The sequence below is a fragment of the Eublepharis macularius genome, chromosome 8 (genome assembly GCF_028583425.1).
Source record: "Eublepharis macularius isolate TG4126 chromosome 8, MPM_Emac_v1.0, whole genome shotgun sequence".
In the NCBI taxonomy this organism is placed as follows: Eukaryota; Metazoa; Chordata; class Lepidosauria; order Squamata; family Eublepharidae; genus Eublepharis; species Eublepharis macularius.
The window spans coordinates 121,500,563-121,520,784 of NC_072797.1; the positions used below are offsets into that span (position 1 = coordinate 121,500,563).

The 20,222-nt window shown below is 42.0% G+C and overlaps 1 protein-coding gene across 1 annotated transcript in view; it reads right to left on the minus strand.

Annotated features, from left to right (window-relative positions):
* Positions 1 to 11,466, minus strand: part of LOC129335169 (atrial natriuretic peptide receptor 2-like) — a 69,636-nt gene extending 58,170 nt beyond the window's left edge. Inside the window, exon 1 of the mRNA XM_054987612.1 lies at positions 10,726 to 11,466. Within this exon, the coding sequence (XP_054843587.1) occupies positions 10,726 to 11,466 (741 nt within the window). The remainder of the gene's footprint in view (positions 1 to 10,725) is intronic.
* Positions 11,467 to 20,222: the final 8,756 nt, after the last annotated feature.

Below are 20,222 nucleotides of genomic sequence, written 5' to 3' on the forward strand. Positions count from 1 at the left end.
GGATCCATATGCGCTTTGCAGGATATGACATCTTGGTTTAATTGATGAATGTTTGATGACAGTTTGAGTCAATTGTAGCAGAAGGAAGTGAGTATTTAATCAAGCATGCAAATAGTACATGGTTCCTACAAAGGATTGGAGCTGAAAGGCATTTGGCCAGCACAAAAGCAATCCAACCCAAATGGGGTGTGTGTGTGGGGGGGAAGTCTTGCAAAATTGTGCATTTTTTTTAGAAGGGAATTTCTTTTTTTACATGAGGACTTCAGAGAGTCCTGCTGAATGGTGAGGTACAGACTGCAGATATTTCCACAACTGGGTTTACCTCAGTGCTTTTCACAGCAGGCTTCTCCTCCTCCTGTTAGATTTGGCAGAATTCTGAGGAAAAAATTATTTGTTGAATAAATTATTCATTAACTAAATCATCATCTGCAATTTTTATGCCTTTTCTATGCAGGACATCCATACATTTTTAAAATAGTCTTGGTTTGGGGGCTCATTTCATGAAATGGATTGTTGTTCAGGTTTTAACCGTTTCCGTTATGAATAAAAATTTGCGAAAAGCTGACAACTGAATTCTGCTAATATCATATAGATAAGGCAGAAGTTTCTTCCCTTTGTCATGTTTTCCTCAGATATGTTTAGGTCCCAGTAGTGTTTACTTTTTCTGTCTCATGAATTGGGTTCAACATAACAACTAGCTGAATAGTCGGCCTTCCTTAACAAAAATCTAAAAGGACACACCTGCGTAGATCTAAACAGTACACTTTATACAATACACACGTTTTGTCTGAGATGCCTTCCAACAAAGACTTTTTTTCCTGAAAATATTTCACCATGGCGACAGTTTAAAGTACCCTTCTCTGTCTTTCAAACTATTTGAGAGTATTCCTGGGGAGAAAACCCTCATGTCTCAGATTTTTTTTTAAAAGCAATCACAGGAAATGCTTTTAAAATGCATCCTTTTTTGCAATTTAAATTTGCAAAACAAGATCTTAAACTGTGACTCACCCATCCCATGCACTGCCCCATTTCAGTCTTGTGTTTATCCATTATTGACCAGCAGATGGCAGAAGAACTCAATATTGTGACCTAAATAGCACTTTGAAAAGTGCTTCAAGATTTCTGTGTGCGTGCGTGCGTGCGTGTGTGTGACCAAAGTGCCATAAAAGTCAGTAATTCTCACTGGCACCTGAATGCAGCATAAAGACAATTTTACTGGAATCCTAACACAGGCAGAAATTGCCCTTAAACATGTGGATTTATGGTTTATAACATTTTATCACTCATCGACTTACAGTGCAATCCAAAATAGAGTTACTCCAGTCTAAGCCCATTGGCTCAGACTTAAGGTCAAACTACAAGTGACGAATGACACAGGTTGGACACTTGTCAGCTTCCCTCAAGTTTTGATGGGAAATGTAGGCAGTTTGGTGGAATGTTGGACAAGCGACAGTTGAAAAGTCCATTGGACAGCAGTCGGAGAGCCAAGCTGCAAGACCAGGATGCCTACATTTCCCATTAAAACTTGAGGGAAGCTGACAAGTGTCCTACCTGTGTCAGGCGTCACTTGTAGCTTCTTCCTTAGTCTGGAGTAACTCTTCTTAGGATTGCACTAGGCTTGCCAGCTCCAGGTTGGGTAATTCCTGGAGATTTGGGGGATGGCACCTGGAGAGGGCAGGATTTGGGGAGGAGAGGGACCTCAACAGGGTATAATCCCATAGAGGCCATCCTCCAAAGCAGCCATTTTCTCCAAGGAACTGGTTTCTATGTTCTGGTGATCAATCGTAATTCTGGGAGATCTCCAGCCACCACCTGGAGGCTGGCAACCCTAGATTGCACTGTTAGGTTTGTTGTTTTCAAATAAAAATAAGAAACTGTGCCTACTCTCTAAAAGAAATGGAGTGAGAAACCCAGAAATAAGAAAAACTTGGGGCAGACGGGGAGAAATGTCTAACATACCATGCCTATGTTTTTAAGAAAAACACAGAGATAACTATTACGAAGATTTGTCCTTGAAAAAATGAAGTCCAGTGATTTACATGACAATCCCAGGAGATTTTTCAAATACTGCTATTTCAAAGAATAAAGCAAGTAAAATCAAGCTGAAAACAGTGCAAAATAAGAGATGAAGTTATGGAATCATCACAAATATTTTTTGAGTGCAAAATGCAAGATAAGCAATCCCAGATGTACCTATGAGAAATGTAACACAATCAAAAGTCTGGAGGGTCTCTCAAATGATCCGAATATATTTCAGTTACTCCCTCTTCTGCCCACACCATTAATTAGCTCTCTTGCTGTATTTTTTCTGGGTCTCATAAAAATTTGGGTTATTATTGCATCTAAAAAGTTGTAAACCTTTCTCTCAACATTAGCCCAAAGGCTTTTATCTCATAAACTGCAGAATAGCAAGATGGCTATTTTGTAAAGCAGAATCTATAAGATTTTGCTGTCATACTTTTCCAGGGGACGGGCTGAGGCTCTGTGGAAGAGCCTCTGCTTTGTATGTAGACGGTTCCAGGTTCAGTCTCCAGCATCTCCAGGTAAAAGGACCAAGCTGCAGGTGATGTGAAAGACCGCTCCCCTAGACCCTAGAAAGCAGCTGCCAGTCTGAGTAGAAAATACTGACCTTGATGGACTCATGGTCTGATTCAGGGTTTTTTTCCTGGGAAAAGAGGTGGTGGAACTCAGTGGGTTGCCCTCGGAGAAAATGGTCACATGGCTGGTGGCCCCGCCCCCAGTGGCGCGGAGGGCAATCTAAACTCCTGTCTGTCTGGAGATCAGGGGGAGGGGCCACCAGCCATGTGACCATTTTCAAGAGGTTCCAGAACTCCGTTCCACCGCGTTCCAGCTGAAAAAAAGCCCTGGTCTGATTCAATATAAGGCAGTTTCATGTGTGCTCAAATGTCTCACTTCTGAAGCAGCCAGTGAGGTACTAAGAAATTAAAAAATACCTCCCAAGTTGTCTTTGCTGATTTGGAAAACGAAGACAATAAACCCTCATATTTCCCTGCTGCAAAGAGGTAGGACCAGGGGAACGAATTCAAGCATTTATGTTTATGAGACGTCCATGCTAGTTCAATATAAAGTTTGCTGCAGTATAAGCATTCCGAAAGAAAGGGTTTCAGACATATAATATGAAATCCAGTCAAGCAGGCAGAAAGAAGATGGCTCTAATCCAAAATAACGTGTGCAGAGTAGCCGGAACGATGTCTGTGAAATCCTTAAAAAAAACCCGAAGCCTCAGCAACTTACTGTTGGATAGAAAAGGGCATACAGGGCTGACTGATGGGAGCTCAGCTTGTTGAGTAAGGGTAGTATGTCATGTTGCATTACAAAGGGAAGCTTGTTTATGCACCTGTTTGCTATCTCCATCCAGGTTGGCATTAAGGTTGCCAAAAATGTCTTGGGAGATTTTTGGAGATTTGGAGGCAATGCCTGGAGATGGGGGAATTTAGCAAAGGGAGGGAGCTAGGTGGGAATGTGATATCACTCTAGGACTTCTTTTTCTCTTAAACTCCCTGGTATACCATAGAGACCACCTGCTGAAGCTGCCATTTCCTTCAGGGGAACTGATCTTTGTAGTCTGAAGATCAGTTGTAAATCTGGAAGATTTTCTGGCCCTGCTTTGAGGTTGATAATGATACTAGGCATACACACACAAATGCCCGATTCCATATGTATATGGTCACCAGCTGCATCAGGGTAAATGGGTTTCAGCAGAAAAAATTAAGCGCTCCCAAACAATATGACTTACAAGATACTACAAGACACATTTACTTGGAAGCGAGGCCTGAGCTACAGATGATGGTAAAAGATAAGTGTGGTTAAACATATAAAAAAGGGACAGTGTGATTTAAAAGACAATATGGAGGGACTCATATGAGAGCCATTGCGGAACAGTGGTTAGAGACTTGCAGAGCAATCCCATGCAGAGTTATTCCCATCTAAACCCATTGAAGTCAATGAGTTTAGATTAGGGTAACTCTGCATAGGATTGCGCAGTTGGATTAGGATTTGGGAGAACCTGGTTCAAAATCCACATGCAACCATGCTGCTCATTGGGTGACCTTGGATCAGACATTCTCTCTCAGCCTAGCCTACCTTACATGATTGGAGGAGGGGCGTACCATGTTTATAATCCTGAACTCTCCAGAGGAAGATTGGGATTATAATATGACAGCTAGCTAGAGTCTTCCCCCAATGCTCTTTTTGCAAACAAAGCAAAGCCCCGAAAGAAAGGGGAGATTGCAGAATGTAACCTGGATAGCCCAGGCAAATCTGATCTCATAAGATCACAGAAGCTTAAGCAGGGTCAAGTTGGTTAGTAGTTGGATGGGAGACCTCCAATGAAGACCAGGGTTGCAGAGACAGGGAATGGCAAGCCACCTCCGTTAGTCTTTTGCCTTGATATCCCTGCTAGGGGTCGCCATAAGTCATCTATGACTTGACTTGAAGGCATTCTCCATCTCTTTCTCTCAAGAAGGTATCGCTGAGGAGGGTTCAGCATTCTCTTCTCACCTTTTTTCTACCTCACTTCCACCTTCTGTATAACACGTGATTGGAATAAATAGACATAGGTCCAGGGCTTTTTTTCAGCGGGAATGTGGTGGAATGGAGTTCCAGCACCTCTTAAAAATGGTCACATGGCTGGTGGCCCCGCCCCCTGATCCCCCTGTCAAGCGGTGTGGGAGGGCAATCTAAACTCCTCTCTGTCTGGAGATCAGGGGGTGGGGCCACTGGCCATGTGACCATTTTCACCAAGGGCAATTTAAACTTTTAAAAACTCCCCCCTTGTTCCAGCTGACCCAAAGTGACGTCTTTGTGCACTCTTGAGTTCCATCACTGAGTTCCACCACCTCTTTTCCCAGAAAAAAAGCCCTGCATAGGTCTATTGTTGTTGTATGCAGTTCTGCCGTAAGAGTGGGATTTCCTATAACATGCTTCATGTTGAGTCCTCACTACTACGAGTGGATATGATTCAGCCCCCACAAGGCAGCGGGTGAGGGAAGGACTTCCAGGGACCAGGTTGGAGTCAGCAGCTGACATGATCTTTCTCTCAAGAGGATAAATACAACACACAAAAGACTGCAACACTTTCCTGTCAACAATAGATGCCGCAGAATAAAATGGGACTTACTCCTGAGTAGATTTGCATAGGCTTTCTCTCAATGTGTGGCAGTGGACAGTGCCCTCATGTCATACCTCACTTATCATGACCCCTAGCGGGGTTTTCATGGCAAAAGACTCAGGGCCAAGCTACAAGTGACAAATGACACTAGTTGGACACTTGTCAGCTTCCGTCAAGTTTTGATGGGCAATGTAGGCAGCTTGGCTCTCCGACTGCTGTCCAATGGACTTTTCAACAGCCACGTCCAACATTTCGCCAAGCTGCCTACATTTCCCATCAAAACTTGAGGGAAGCTGACAAGTGTCCAACCTGTTTCATTCGTCACTTGTAGTTTGGCTCTTACAGAGGCGGTTTGCCATTGCCTGCCTCTGCATGCCTGGTCTTCGTTGGAGGTCTCCCATCCAATCACTAACCAAGGCCAACCCTGCTTAGCTTCTTGGATCTGACAAGATCAGGCTCACCTGGGCTGTCCACGTCAGGGCAGCTCTCAATGTGTACTTGCTTGAAATTAATGGGGCTTATTTATGAATAACTGGGAGCACAAAAGAAACAATTCCAAAATTCAAATGCGTGCACGCATTTATTTGCTTAGCTTCTTGTACCGCTTGTACAGCATGGCTCTTTGAGACAGACAAAATTTCCTGCCTATGTGTCTTTAGTAATGTTAGACGTTTATTGCTGTATGAGAGCATTGCTAATACTTTTTTTTTAAAAAAAAGCTAGCTTTGTAGACTGCTGAAGCAATATACCTTTGGAAACCATACAAGATGCATTTCAAAGAAAAATCCAGTCCCTCAATTGTCTATAAATAATATGCTAACTCATACTGATGCAGACAAAAGGTTTCCAAATCCTTAATCTAAGAAAATCAGTCTAACGTCTCTTGAATCACCAATCCCTTAAAGCCAAATAAACCCACTGGAAAGTCTTTGAAGACCTAATATATAGGGATACATCACAGGGGTCAATTTTAATATGGGTTTGTTTTTATTTGATTTTGGTTTCAGAATAAGCGTCTTGACAGCATACAATGAAGCTGTGCTTGACAATAATGAGACACAGAGCTACGAAGAGGGAATAGAAGAAAACAGCTTTGTTCTTATCAAGCGTATTCTGTTCATAAAGGTTTGGTGGTTCTACACAACACTATTACAGCTGGGAATTCTGCTGTAGGAAAAGAATAGGACCAAGTCTCTGCTGTTCCTAGGATTTAATAGATCAGCAGTGCCATCAAACACACACACATTTCTTAGGGAGTAAGCATTGTGTATTACCACTTTTTCAGCAGTTCCTTTATGGCACCTTTGTAGCAGTTTACAACACTGTAGCCCTAGCAACCAGCTGAAACTGAAAAAAGGCTCTCTTCGGTGACTAACAAACTATACATACATTTTCCAACATTTCTGATCACAAGGATGGAGCCTATACGGATATTTATTTATTTATTTATTTATTTATTTATTTATTTATTTATTTATTTATTTATTCAATTTCGATTCCGCCCTCCCCGAACTGGCAGGCTCAGGGTGGATTACATTCTGTAAAACAGCACACTAAAAAACGTACATTTTACAGTTTTCAAACAAAAATATAAAATGGTGCAATATAAATATTTTAAAAGGTACAAGAAAGCAGCGCAGGAGCAATCAGTGAATCGATCAGTCCGCCACCTAATCCGCCATATTAAAATTACTTGCGCAGTTGGTTAAAAGGTTTGATGGTGGATGCCTCTGGCAGGGACGGCGTTCCCCTTTATTTGGCTGGTAGGGCCCCAGCACAGCCTCAACCGTACGCCTGGCGGAACAGCTCTGTCTTACGGGCCCGGTGGAGGGATAACAGGTACCAACCTTCAGACTACAGAGATCAGTTTCACTGAAGGGGCAGAGTCTATGATATTATATCCCCTATGAACTCCCTCTCCTCCTCAAACTCCTCCCACCCCAGGTTTCAACTCCAAATTTTCATAAACTAATCATGAGAGGGGATGGCGTATGCACCGTCTTTCCCGGCCATATTGATCTGAATTGGGCTGTAAATATTTGGGAATTAGTTCCAGTAGGGAACTCACATGCTGACATCTGACTAGACGAGCAGGTCAGACCTGCTATAAACCTCCTAAGATTTACCACTCCCCCCCCCCCATTTTTTTGAAATCACTTAACAGGCTGGCAGGGAGGAAATGAAGGGGGTTAGCAGAATCTCACTGATGTGTGACATCACTTCTGGTGCAAAACTGGAAATGATGTTATGGTTTTGGGGAGACACTAGGATTCACCCCAAACTGAAATGTAACCATAGAGTTTTAAGCAAATCTCAGAGTGTTGCTCCAACACAATGATGTCATTTCCAATTTGGGGCAAGAAGTGGCTTTGTACTTTGACCCACCAGAAACTTGTCTCGACCCCCAAATTTTTCCAGGTGGCTACAGCTAGCTATGCTACATCTGACTAAACCTGACCCAAATACTATCATGTAGTTAGGTCCACTAATGTTGCTTTAGGTACATTGCCTAAGTTTTTGCATGGATAAAATAGATAGAATTTTGGGGGTCAATAATAGTTTATACATTTAAGCAGAAAAGTGCTGTGCCCTTCTCACAATGCAATATACTGCAACTGTTCATATTTACCTAGGACAGTCCTGATTTTCTGGAACTTGGCCCTGGTAAATCAGTGTCCCAGTTTTGTCCTCCTTTTTGTTTGCTGAGAATACCTTATTAAAATTCTGTTAGGGATAAAGGTCTCATTCTTCAAGGTGCAGTTCTTGTTCCCCCAGGTCCCTAGGTGTTAAATATCCTGAGTGTAAAGATGTGTATGTGTGTCTGGGGGTGGTGGTGGTAATTTTCTGATGCATGTGGCCTTAAAGGCACCATGCACGCCCCTGTACTGTCAGCAATTTTACCCACTGCAACTGCTGGAATATATCGTGAACCCTTGGTAACATCTTCTAGGACAATTGTGTCTCTCTCGTACCAAATGAATCACATGAATGGTTTCATTCTGTGGTCTGATTATCTGTCAAATTCCCTCTGCTGACCTATCACCCAATTTTCACATACAATTAATAACTGGATGATACCCCAGTAATTCGGCGATTGCTCTGTAGATGGCACTGCTGTCCTCAGCTTAAGTCACTCATGGACTCCTGGCGATGAGGATTTACCTGAAGTTCCATTAACAGGTGGCTTGCTGTTAAGTATGATGGATTACAAAGCATCTGGGAGATACTGTTCTCTGGCCTAAGGGTTATTTCTCATTATCTAAAAGAAGACAGAGACATACTCAACCTCCCTTTTGAACCATAGAGAAAGAAGAAGCCTAACTTTTTTTCCAGTAAAAAAAAAAAGAATTTAAAATGGTGGGCATCTAACACAGGCTCCAAAACACCTCAAATACTAAAAACAGCCCAGTATGGGTCAGGTATTGTGAAATATACAATACTGTAAGAATCTGAGTTCATCTCTGTTGCACTGTACACTTCAAATTCTACCATCTTGCCTTGGAAGTTTCAAAGAAGCGGGCCCCATTTAACTGATGGAAGTAGCCAGGGCTTTTTTTTCAGCTGGAACATGGTGGAATGGAGTTCCGGAACCTCTTGAAAATGGTCACATGGCTGGTGGCCCTGCCCCCTGATCTCCAGACAGAGGGGAGTTTAGATTGCCCTCTGTGCCACTGGAAACTCCCCTCTGTCTGGAGATCAGGGGGCAGGGCCATCAGCCATGTGACCATTTTTGTTGAGGGCGATTTAAACTTTTAACCCCCCCCCCCTTGTTCTAGCTGACCCAAAGTAACATCATTGGCCATGGGAGCATGCACGCACTTTGCGTGCACACATGTGGTACCAAGGGCACCACGTCCCACCAAGAGTTGCCCCCTGTGCTGGCAACCCACTGAGTTCCACCACCTCTTTTCCCAGAAAAAAAGCCCTGGAAGTAGCTATGTTGCTACTGTTAACACGGCTATATCCCCTTCTCTTGATTTTTATAATTATTTTAGATTTGGCATGCTAATTCCACTGGTAACAGCATTACTTCTCTGCTTGAAATTGTGAGAAACTAGAAGGAGCTTCGAACTGATGACTTACTGAATGTATGCCTTTGGGAAATTATCCATGCTTATGCTTTTTTGTAACCAATATGCAATGTTAGTATTTTGCAGCTCATCTTTGCTTTATGGAATCCTCGGCTGGGGGCATAATGATGGGGCTGGGGGTGATTCTGTCCACTTTGAAGACCATGCAAAGACAAGCTGCAACAAACAGATGAATCTGCTCCATTGTTTGCAGAGAACACAAGCTACCGAGCAGAAAATACTTTTCTGTGTTTGCGGGGAACATGAACTGACCTGACTCTCCTACACCTCTGTTCTGCTACACTGGTATCTTGGCTATAGTGCTGGGAAACTCTGGCCAAGATGCCGAAGATGCCCCTGGATCAGGCCCCACCAAGTTTTGAGAATCAGCCAACCGCAACCTGTTGAAGAAAAAGAAGTTGTCGCCAAACCATCCCAATGTACAACAAAATAGAGCAACACGGTAATGTAATTGTCACAACAGAGAATCTCCCGTGTGGTATTATGTCTTCACAATTGTTTTAATAAAGGATATATTAATTGAGTACTGTTTCACAAATTTGTTTATACAGAGTAAGGGATGTAATAAACAATTTGTATATTCTTTTGTTTCTCTTGACACAACCATATACTACACCATATATTGCAACCTCCCTAGACCTCAATTATACAGGCATCTTATGCGTTCTAAAAACAATTCAATAAAGTGTCCCGTGCTCAAAGTGCTATCATGGATGTTATTAAAGTGCAATTGCTTTTGGCATCCTATGACACTATTTCTCATATAGAACTCGATTTGCCTTGCATACAGGTACAATACAGGTACAGTATAAGGGTAATTCCAGACACTGTGAATGTCACAGATCAAAAAGACCTATAATCATAGGTACACGTAGTTGGTTCTGTGACTGCATTCTCTAACGGACGGTCCAGATCCTTGTAAGGTCCGTTTCCAAGCTTCTTTCTCAAAGAGCACAGATGCTGGAAAATACACATAACAATATAATACATTCCCAAATTTTAAAACATACAATAGTATATTCATATTACAATATACTCACTCAAAGATTCATCATAGTTAACCTTCCATATCCCTCTTTGATTTGTCAATTACTTCCATTTGTGTCCCATTGACTAACAGCTGTATTATCTACAGAAAGCCATCCACACCCTAATCACACAATCTCCGTCCTTAAAGTAACATTGTTATTATCCCGGAAAGCAGGTGTAATCGTTGGCTATATTTAAGCCATTTGGCATAAGAGTGTTGAGTTTATATATCCAGAATGTCTCCTTTTGATGCAACTCCCTATTTGCTGCTATGTGTTCTTTCTTCCGAGTTTTAAATAAAACGGTGAACAACATTTCCCTTTCACTATGCTTTTTTTCTAGATAATGCTGGACCAAAGGAGCCTCTGCTACATTATTCTTAATCCTAGACTGATGTTCACTGAGTCTCGTTCTAATGGAACGTGCAGTACTTCCCACATACAATAATCAACATGGGCATCTCAGGGCATATACCACTCCTTCCGTGCCACAGTTAACAAATTCTTGTGTGGTTTCAATTCCTAGTTGATTCAAGTCTTCTGTGGTCATTATTAGGGAGCACTGTTTACATCTACCACATCTGTACAGACCTCTTGGTAGTCCTGTACCCCTTGGGTCATTGTCATAGTTCAAGTCTGAATGTATGATCTGATCTTTAATATTCCGTGTCCGTCTAAAGGCTACTAAAGGAGGGGTCCCACAGCCCGGGATGTCGTTGACAAGTGGCCAATGTTTCAAAATTGCCCTTCTAATAGCATTGGCTTTATTGCTATAATCAAAGACCCCCACAATTCGTTCCCCTGTTGTTCGTTCCTTTGGTGTAATTAAATCTTCCCTGGCTGTTCCATCAGCACGTAGTCTGGCTTTAATTAAAACCCTATCAGGGTATCCCCGTTGTTTAAGATGTTCCTGCAAGATGTTACTTTGGGCAATATAATCAGACTCCCTGGTGGAATTTCTTTTTAGTCGTAAAAACTGACCCAACGGTAGATTAGCCCTTAGATGTCCTGGATGAAATGATCTATAATGAAGTAGTGAATTCTTGTCTGTTCTCTTCTTAAACGGTTTTACTGCCAAGGTTCCATCCTCCTTCTTGTATACTGTCACGTCCAGATAGTCCACGGACTCCCTACTAGTATTCCAAGTGAACTTGATGTTGGGGTGTATACCATTCATCCAGTCCCCCAAATTCTGAATATCAACATTCTCATTCATCACTAGGAAAAGGTCGTCTATAAAACGGACAAATATGATAATGTCTTTCCAAAATGGATTAATTGCAGGATTGCAAAAAAAATCCTTTTCCAACCATCCCATAAAGAGATTTGCTATACAAGGTGCTGCGGAGCATCCCATCGCAACTCCTCGGAGCTGAACATAAAAGTTGTCCTCCACTCTGAAATAATTATTTTCTAATATTATCTCTAACAGTGATATCAGAAAAAAGGTGGGTGGATGTAGAGACTCCCTCTGATCTAAGGAACACATAGCAGCAAATAGGGAGTTGCATCAAAAGGAGACATTCTGGATATATAAACTCAACACTCTTATGCCAAATGGCTTAAATATAGCCAACGATTACACCTGCTTTCTGGGATAATAACAATGTTACTTTAAGGACGGAGATTGTGTGATTAGGGCGTGGATGGCTTTCTGTAGATAATACAGCTGTTAGTCAATGGGACACAAATGGAAGTAATTGACAAATCAAAGAGGGATATGGAAGGTTAACTATGATGAATCTTTGAGTGAGTATATTGTAATATGAATATACTATTGTATGTTTTAAAATTTGGGAATGTATTATATTGTTATGTGTATTTTCCAGCATCTGTGCTCTTTGAGAAAGAAGCTTGGAAACGGACCTTACAAGGATCTGGACCGTCCGTTAGAGAATGCAGTCACAGAACCAACTACGTGTACCTATGATTATAGGTCTTTTTGATCTGTGACATTCACAGTGTCTGGAATTACCCTTATACTGTACCTGTATTGTACCTGTATGCAAGGCAAATCGAGTTCTATATGAGAAATAGTGTCATAGGATGCCAAAAGCAATTGCACTTTAATAACATCCATGATAGCACTTTGAGCACGGGACACTTTAATGAATTGTTTTTAGAACGCATAAGATGCCTGTATAATTGAGGTCTAGGGAGGTTGCAATATATGGTGTAGTATATGGTTGTGTCAAGAGAAACAAAAGAATATACAAATTGTTTATTACATCCCTTACTCTGTATAAACAAATTTGTGAAACAGTACTCAATTAATATATCCTTTATTAAAACAATTGTGAAGACATAATACCAGACAGGAGATTCTCTGTTGTGCCAAACCATCCCAAACAGAAGGCCACTCCCATGAATCTGGCTGATTTCCACCATCAACCATTCCTAGAAAGGAGAAGGGCATAAATCACACAGGCCAGAGGCACAAAAAGGTATAAAAGGGTATGGGAGGAGCAAAATCTCCTTTACCAACTGCTGAGATTCTCCAATTTGAATTATATCAGCTGCATCTAAAGCTGGCCTAGGAATGTATTAGGTATTAAAAGTTTAATTGTATATGGCCAAAGGCCATATTATCTGATCCTTGAAAGTTAGTTTGGCATGTAAATAGTCTCAGACATCTAAACTGAATAAAGACAGTGCCAATATTGTGTAAACCAAACAAACAAATTTGCAATGAAAACAGGTAGAAGGAAAGCAACGGCAACATCAGTCAGTCAGGGTTTAATTGTATATGGCCATAGGCCGTCACAATACAGAGTTAAGAACAATAAAAGTAGGAATTTATCATACAAACATAAAATACAGTTATTAAAATAACAAAATAAAATACAATTAAAATAGAACCTTAATAAATCCAATTATTCAGACCAGTATTAAAATACAGTACGATTATAAGCATCTGAAATGAGACCAAATAGTTACAAAGAAAATTAGTTTTCTGAAACAATAATCTTGGCCCTAATACTTTTTGCAGCTAAGGCAAACAAGGATACTCTGCTAGTGACAAATGAATCAGTATCAGATAACAAAAAAAACCAATTTGTCAATATCAAAGGTAAAGTTGCGCCCCACTAACAAATTAGCAAGAAATTTAGCTCTAGCCTCTGCATACATGGGACAAAATAAGGTGTAATGTAGGAGATCCTCAGGAACTGAAGCACCACATATACAGAGACAAAGAGCCATTGGGGTTTGAAGGTATCTTCCTGTAAGTAAAGCTGTCAGCATTTTTTGAAAGCACAGAGAGGTAAATGATTTTCCGAGATTTTGGAATGTGATGTTCACTAAATAAGGAGATCTAACGTGATCTCTTTTGAACAGTTTAAACCAGGGGGAGGAGCTGGATTGAGAAATTGTAAGACTGTCCAATAGAGCATCACATCTGTAGAACCAATTTCGTAAGTTGGAGCCATTGTTTGAACCCCCCCCAGCAAATCATCTGGGATGGAAGAGTGAACAAGAATGCTGTTGCAGCAGGCTGCCCAGGGTGAGTCACTGTGTGTCATCAGCTGAAAGCATCGCTTGCTGAAAGTGTTGGTAATAACAGTATTACCCTTGCTCCAGAATTTAATTATGGCCTAGGAATGTACGGAGCTGCTCCTGCGTTTGAGTGGAATACAATGAGGTCCTTTTGAATTTCCTTGGTGTAAGCTTAATAAACATTACTTTTGTATCCAAGAACTTACTGCCAGGCCTTTTCTCCTTCTCCATCTATAGGGAAAGGTCCCACTGGGTCAGAGTTGATTTGGGCAGATGTCTGATCACCCTCGCTGCTCGTTTGCACTGGGCCTAGGCGCATTTGGCCCTGACAATATCATTAGGGCTTTTTTCCTCCCAGTATTTTATTAACAAGTTGTGTTATTCAACGTAAAATATGTTTCCATAATCTCTTATTTTTAGCAACTCAGTTGCTCATCTACATCTGCTATGGATTACATTGTTTCCCAGTGGAGACAAAAGATATATCTAGATGTCCAGACAGAAAATATTCAGTGGATCTTATTTTTCATACATGGGCAGAATCCCAAGACACCAAAGCACGGCAGACAGCTGTGACTTCCCATGTAGCTGACCTTCTGCACATAGGAGACAGTTGTAAACAAGCCTGTCTTTTCTCTTGTCCTGGAGTTTCTCTCAGAGAATGAAATCCTCATGCTAATCTTGTGTCTCTGTCATTCGCTGAAGGGAACCAAATGGCATGTTTTAGCACCGCCAGCACTACCACTTGCTTAAACAAGGTTGCTTCCATGTGGCACGTAGCAAGTATTCTCCACTTTATATTTCCACAGGTATCTGGCTCTGTGGAGAGCCAGCTTGGTGTAGTGGTTAAACTTAAGAGTGCGGGACTCTAATCTGGAGAGCCGGGTTTGATTCCCCACTCCTCCACTTGAAGCCAGCTGGGTGACCTTGGGCTAGTCACAGTTCTCTGGAGCTTGGGCTAGTCACAGGGTGTTTTGTTGTGGGGATAATAATGGCATACTTTGTAAACTACTCTGAGTGGGCATTAAGTTGTCCTGAAGGGCGGTATATACATTGGCCGTTTCCACATGGCTTACCTTCTTCCAGAAAACAGCATCTTCATGCGTGAAATCACGCGAGAAGACGCTGTTATCATGCAAAATCGTGCGAGAAGACACTGTCTTCCATGATAACAGCATCTTCTCATGCGATAACAGCATCTTCTTGTGTGATTTCGTCCGTGAAGATGCTGTTTTCTGGAAGAAGATAAGCCATGTGGAAACAGCCATTGAATGTTGTCGTTGTTGTTATCATCTGATCCTATAGGACACTCGGCTTTCTAGCTCCTGTTCCTCCAATCCCCATATGGCGGAACAGAATATTGAGGTATCCCTTCTCCTGACAGGGGCTAGCTTCATTCCTGTTTCGTTAATCCTTTTTCAAAGAAATTGCACATGTTCCAAAGTTCATTTCAAATCTATAGTCCTTCAGTATCCAGCAAAGTATTCCCTGTGGTGTTCTAAAGACTGGACATTCTATAATTTATATGCATTGATATCAGCACTAGGCTTTTATAGTTCGTAGTCAGCTTCAGGATTTCTGTGAAAATATTGACATAGGATTTATGACATATGCGTGGAGTGGATTGCACCTTTCGGGTTATGAGTTTGATTGTATGTAACTCCATCAGCACATAACACTTTATTAAGTATAAAAAAGAATATATGACTGCCAAAGTGGAGTGAGAGTGGTTGGAGCTCGGGGTAGACTTAGATCCTTTTGTTTTTGTGCTCATACCCACAAGACCCTCTGTTGGGTTTTTTGAAACCTCTAGATGAGGGCTGGCAATCTCCCAGAATTACAACTGATCTCCAAACAGAGATCACTTTCCAGGAGAAAATGGCTGCTTTGGACGGTGAACTCTATGATATTATACCCTGCTGAGCCCCCTTCCTTCCTCTAACCCTGCCTTCCCTAGGATCCACCCCTAATATTCAAGAAGTTCCCAACCTAGAGTTGTCAATAGGGGTGTGCATAATGGAAAAAAAACTGAGCTGAAATTACACACAGAACTTGGGGGGTACATATAGTTAAAGCAGCTTCTAGAACTGAGAACCAAATCTGGGAAATGAGGCTATAACAACTCCCCCCGCCCTGCCAAAAATTGTGTGTGTTTCATTTTGGTACTTACCACACAGAGGCTGCACAGGCAGGCCAGGCAGTCAGGGGCCATCTGGCAGTATCTTGTTTTCCTTAACAGCAGGTCTGTCTGCGCATGCAACCACTTGGCTCCAAAGGAAAGAGAGCCCTTAGCAATAACTCCATTGGCAGGAAGGAGATGTGTGTGGTGCGCATGAGTGCATCTTTTTTCAGAGTTTCCTGGGCAATGGCATTGAGTGGTTCCTAGGAATTAAAGGTTTGCTTTACACAGGGGAGGGAAACAGCAGACAGACAGCATGGTGCCATTCCTTTCCTTGTCTTTTTACGCACAACGCAAAGGAAGGCCGGCCCATCAACATCCATGAGGGCATGCTCACACAACTGCGGTTGAGAAGAGAGGGGTCTCCTTCTTCCTCTCAGTCCCTGGCTGCTGCACAAGCTCATGTGATATAGATTTGGGTGAAAATGGGAAAGAAAAAGCGATTATTAAAGGAGAGCCAGGAGATACCAGGTTGGTTCATGACCATTCAGTGGACTTTGTAGATGCACAGCCCTAGTTGGCCACCTTACTCAGGAGGAGTCTAGGCCATGGTGACTCACTGTCTCCTTTTGTTTGTTTGCTTCTTCATGCATGCGTGCTATAGTGGAAGAGCATCACTTTTTTTTTTAAAAAAAAGCCCTATGGTGCCAAAGCAGAAAAAAACTTAGGAAAACAACACTTGCAAGGGGCTGACAATGGAAAAAAGACCAAGCTGTAGAAAAACTTCCATGTGGAAACAGCCACTATGCAAACTTGCTGCAGGGTTGCTTCTATTAACAACAACAGTATGCTTATATACTGCCCTTTTGGACAGATTAGTGGCACACTCAGAGAGGTGAACAAAGTCAGTATTATTATTATCCCTGCACTACAGCTTGAGAAGTGGGGCTGAGAGATGTGGCTTGCCCAAGGCCACCTGCAGAGCACATGGCAGTAGTGGGAGTAGAACCAGCAGAGTGCTGACCTGGAGCCCAGCCACTTAACCACTAAGCTATAGCAGCAGCATTTATTTATTTATTGGTTAAAGGGGAATCGAAGCAAGAAGTGAGAGTTAAGTGAGTTATTTATTTATTTATATCCTTTCCCCCTAGTGGAGTCCCAAGGTGGTTTACATAATTCTCCTCTCCATTTTATCCTCACAACAACCCTGTGAGGTAAATCACTGGCCAGGTAAAAGGAAGCAGGGGCAGAGGCTGGGAGCGGGGATCCCTCGCCCCCACTGGGAACCCTAATTTGCACACTGCTAATGACTGTGGAAGAAGCTGAAAGAAGTTTCGACAGGCTTGCACTCAACAGAAAATGCAGGTGTTCTACAATGGGACAAGAAGGGTTAAGTTACCTTGCCGTCTAATCCATTGAGTGTGACCTTGCAAAAGAAATGGACTTTGGAGGCTAATTCATGATCTTGTGGTGAAAAAGGATAGAAGAATAAAGCTTTAAGTTAATTGGCCTAATATTTGCATCTACACAGGGCTTTTTTTCTGGGAAAAGAGCTGGTGGGTCTCAGTGGGTTGCTCTCGGAGAAAATGGTCACATGGCTGGTGGCCCCGCCCCCTGATCTCCAGACAGAGGGGAGTTTAGATTGCCCTCCGTGCTGCTCCAGTGGCGTGGAGGACAATCTAAACTCCCCTCTGCCTGGAGATCAGGGGGCGGGGCCACCAGCCATGTGACCATTTTCAAGAGGTTCCAGAACTCCGTTCCACCGCGTTCCAGCTGAAAAAAAGCCCTGCATCTACATCAGTCCATTAAATATTTTTAAAAGGACATTGACAGGATAATCCCTTTGTAGTGACCAAAAAGTTACAACATAGTAACCATGTAGGACTCTCAGGCTGGGTGTTATTATTAAACAAAAGTTGCTAAAGCATGCATTTTTAAAAAATATCTGACGAAGAGAGCTGTAGTTCTCGAAAGCTTATGCTACAATAAAGTTAGTTAGTCTTAAAGGTGCTACTGGACTCTTTACTATTCAGAAATGTAGAATATTTAACAGTAATTTCATAACTAAAACAAACTTTTCTCATGGTTCATGAGATTGTATGAATGGGTTGAGGATTTGTGGTGTTGAATGGGGGGGGGGCATTTTACAAGTTTGTACTGGGCCCGAAAAAATAATGCTTGGGCTGTGATTGGCAGTCTGTATGCACCTAGTCATTTTTTAGTATGTTTATGAGAAGAGATGGCATTGGAGTATAACACAACGGGACCATTGTCACCTTGAATTCTGAGGAGACTCTTTAAGGCTAAAAAGCTTCATAAAGAAGTTATTACTGAACATTCTTTGAAAGTGCAATAAACATAATTCAACATGCCCAAATACACCAGGGGGCACTGTTCAGTCATGGAATATTTTGAACCACATCTTTCTTTACATCTCTCTCTCTTCACCAGCTTTCAAACTTTATCCTGCTCATACATTCTTATCAGAGTTTTAGCATAGGGAGTAACTGGTTATAAGAATAACAAGGATTTCGAAATACATGTTGCAGGAAAGCTATGCACAACTGAAATTTGAAATTTTCCTTTTACTGCACAGACTTGAGTTGAACGCTAGCAGGTAAGTGATCCAGCTGAGGAAGATAGGAAATGTATGACTTTTCTTGACAAATGCCCGTCTTGTTGTGTGTCAATGAGAGGAAATTTTTTTTAAACAAAGGCTGGTATTCTATTTAGAGCCACTTTGTGTGTTAAGTATTACTACTCATCTTAACGCCCTAAAGTAGAAGTTCAGAGATTATCAACCATCAGAGGGCCTCAGAGAGTAATTCTGCTTTCTGTCAGCTGCCTCCAATTGAATGTCTTGGAATGACGCAACTGTTCCACAGCTGCTGTCTCCAGCTTGCGTGTGCGTTGCACCCCATACAGGGTTGTTTTCCTGTCTTTTCTTTCTCTCTCAACCATATATGTTTTTAAAAATGTGTCCAAAGAATGATATGATGCAGATGTCACAGACATAAACAAATGAAACAGAATGTGCTGCCTCAAGATGGAGGCAGGTAAAGCTGTTGACACAGAGCACAACGGCATTATGTGGGTCAAAGTTCCTGAATTCTCAGTCTGTTATTGACTCATAACTGAATATGTTTCCATATGAACCTGCCCAAATGGTAAGATCTTTATCACAAGTCCTGTTCTATGTATTCCTGTCTTCTAAAGAGATGTAGGCTGGTGACCAGGGGCAGGGCCTTTTCTGTGATGGCATATCCATATCCATTTGCCTGCGGCTTCCTCTGCTGAACTTCAGTTGAAAATTATTAATGTATTACTTCATCAATGTTCCTGTAAGATTTCCCCCCTGCTTTTCTTGGCTAGCAACTCTGTTCACTTTTAGCGGGTTATTTTAAATTATATTGCATTAAATATGTTGCAGCAGCTTTGAGAACTGGGGCGGGGGAGAGGAACTGCCACTAATAAAAGTTCTCAGCCCTTTTTAGGTAATGTGAGATGACTCAAAAGTTCTGTTGTGTTTGATTTGTGGTGACAATACCACAAATCAAACCTGAATTTTCCCTTATGATAAGTAAATTATTAAATAATTAATTAAATAAATATCAGAGACTGTGGGCTGGATCCTACCACCCTTTCTGCTTGATCTGACCCAAATCTCTTTCTCAATGTACCATCTGTCTTGCATGGAGAGCCAGTTGGTGTAATGGTTAAGAGCAGTGGGACTCTAATCTGGAGAACCGGGTTTGATTCCCCAGTCCTCCACTTGAAGCCAGCTGGGTGACCTTGGGCCAGTCACAGCTCTCTCAGAGCTCTCTCAGCCCCACCCACCTCACAGGGTAATTGTTGTTGTGGAGATAATAACTTAGTTTGTAAACTGCTCTGAGTGGGCGTTAAGTTTTCCTGAAGGGCTCCAAATGATAAATTTCCCCCATGGCTCCAAATGATAAATGTATCATCGTATACAGTATACCGTATACCCTGCAGCTGTGGACAAGTTTACATTGGGACCACAAAGCATAGCATCCAGACAAGAATAAAAGAACATGAAAGACACTGCAGACTTGGACAACCTGAAAAATCAGATGCCAGCCAGCCACAGCTGCTGGCGAAACGTCAGGAACTACAATGCCAAGACCACGGCAATACAGCCCGGAAAACCCACAACAACCATCGTTCTCCGGCCGTGAAAGCCTTCGACAATAGATCTAAAATTATTTGGAGCTTTGGAGTAAGCCAGAGTTCAGTTGACAATTCTTTTTCAGTTGAAGGTAGCTTGGCAGAGACAGAATTGTTCTCACGTCTCCATGCTCTGCCAAGTGTCACATCTCTTGTCAAGCAGGTTTTTCAGG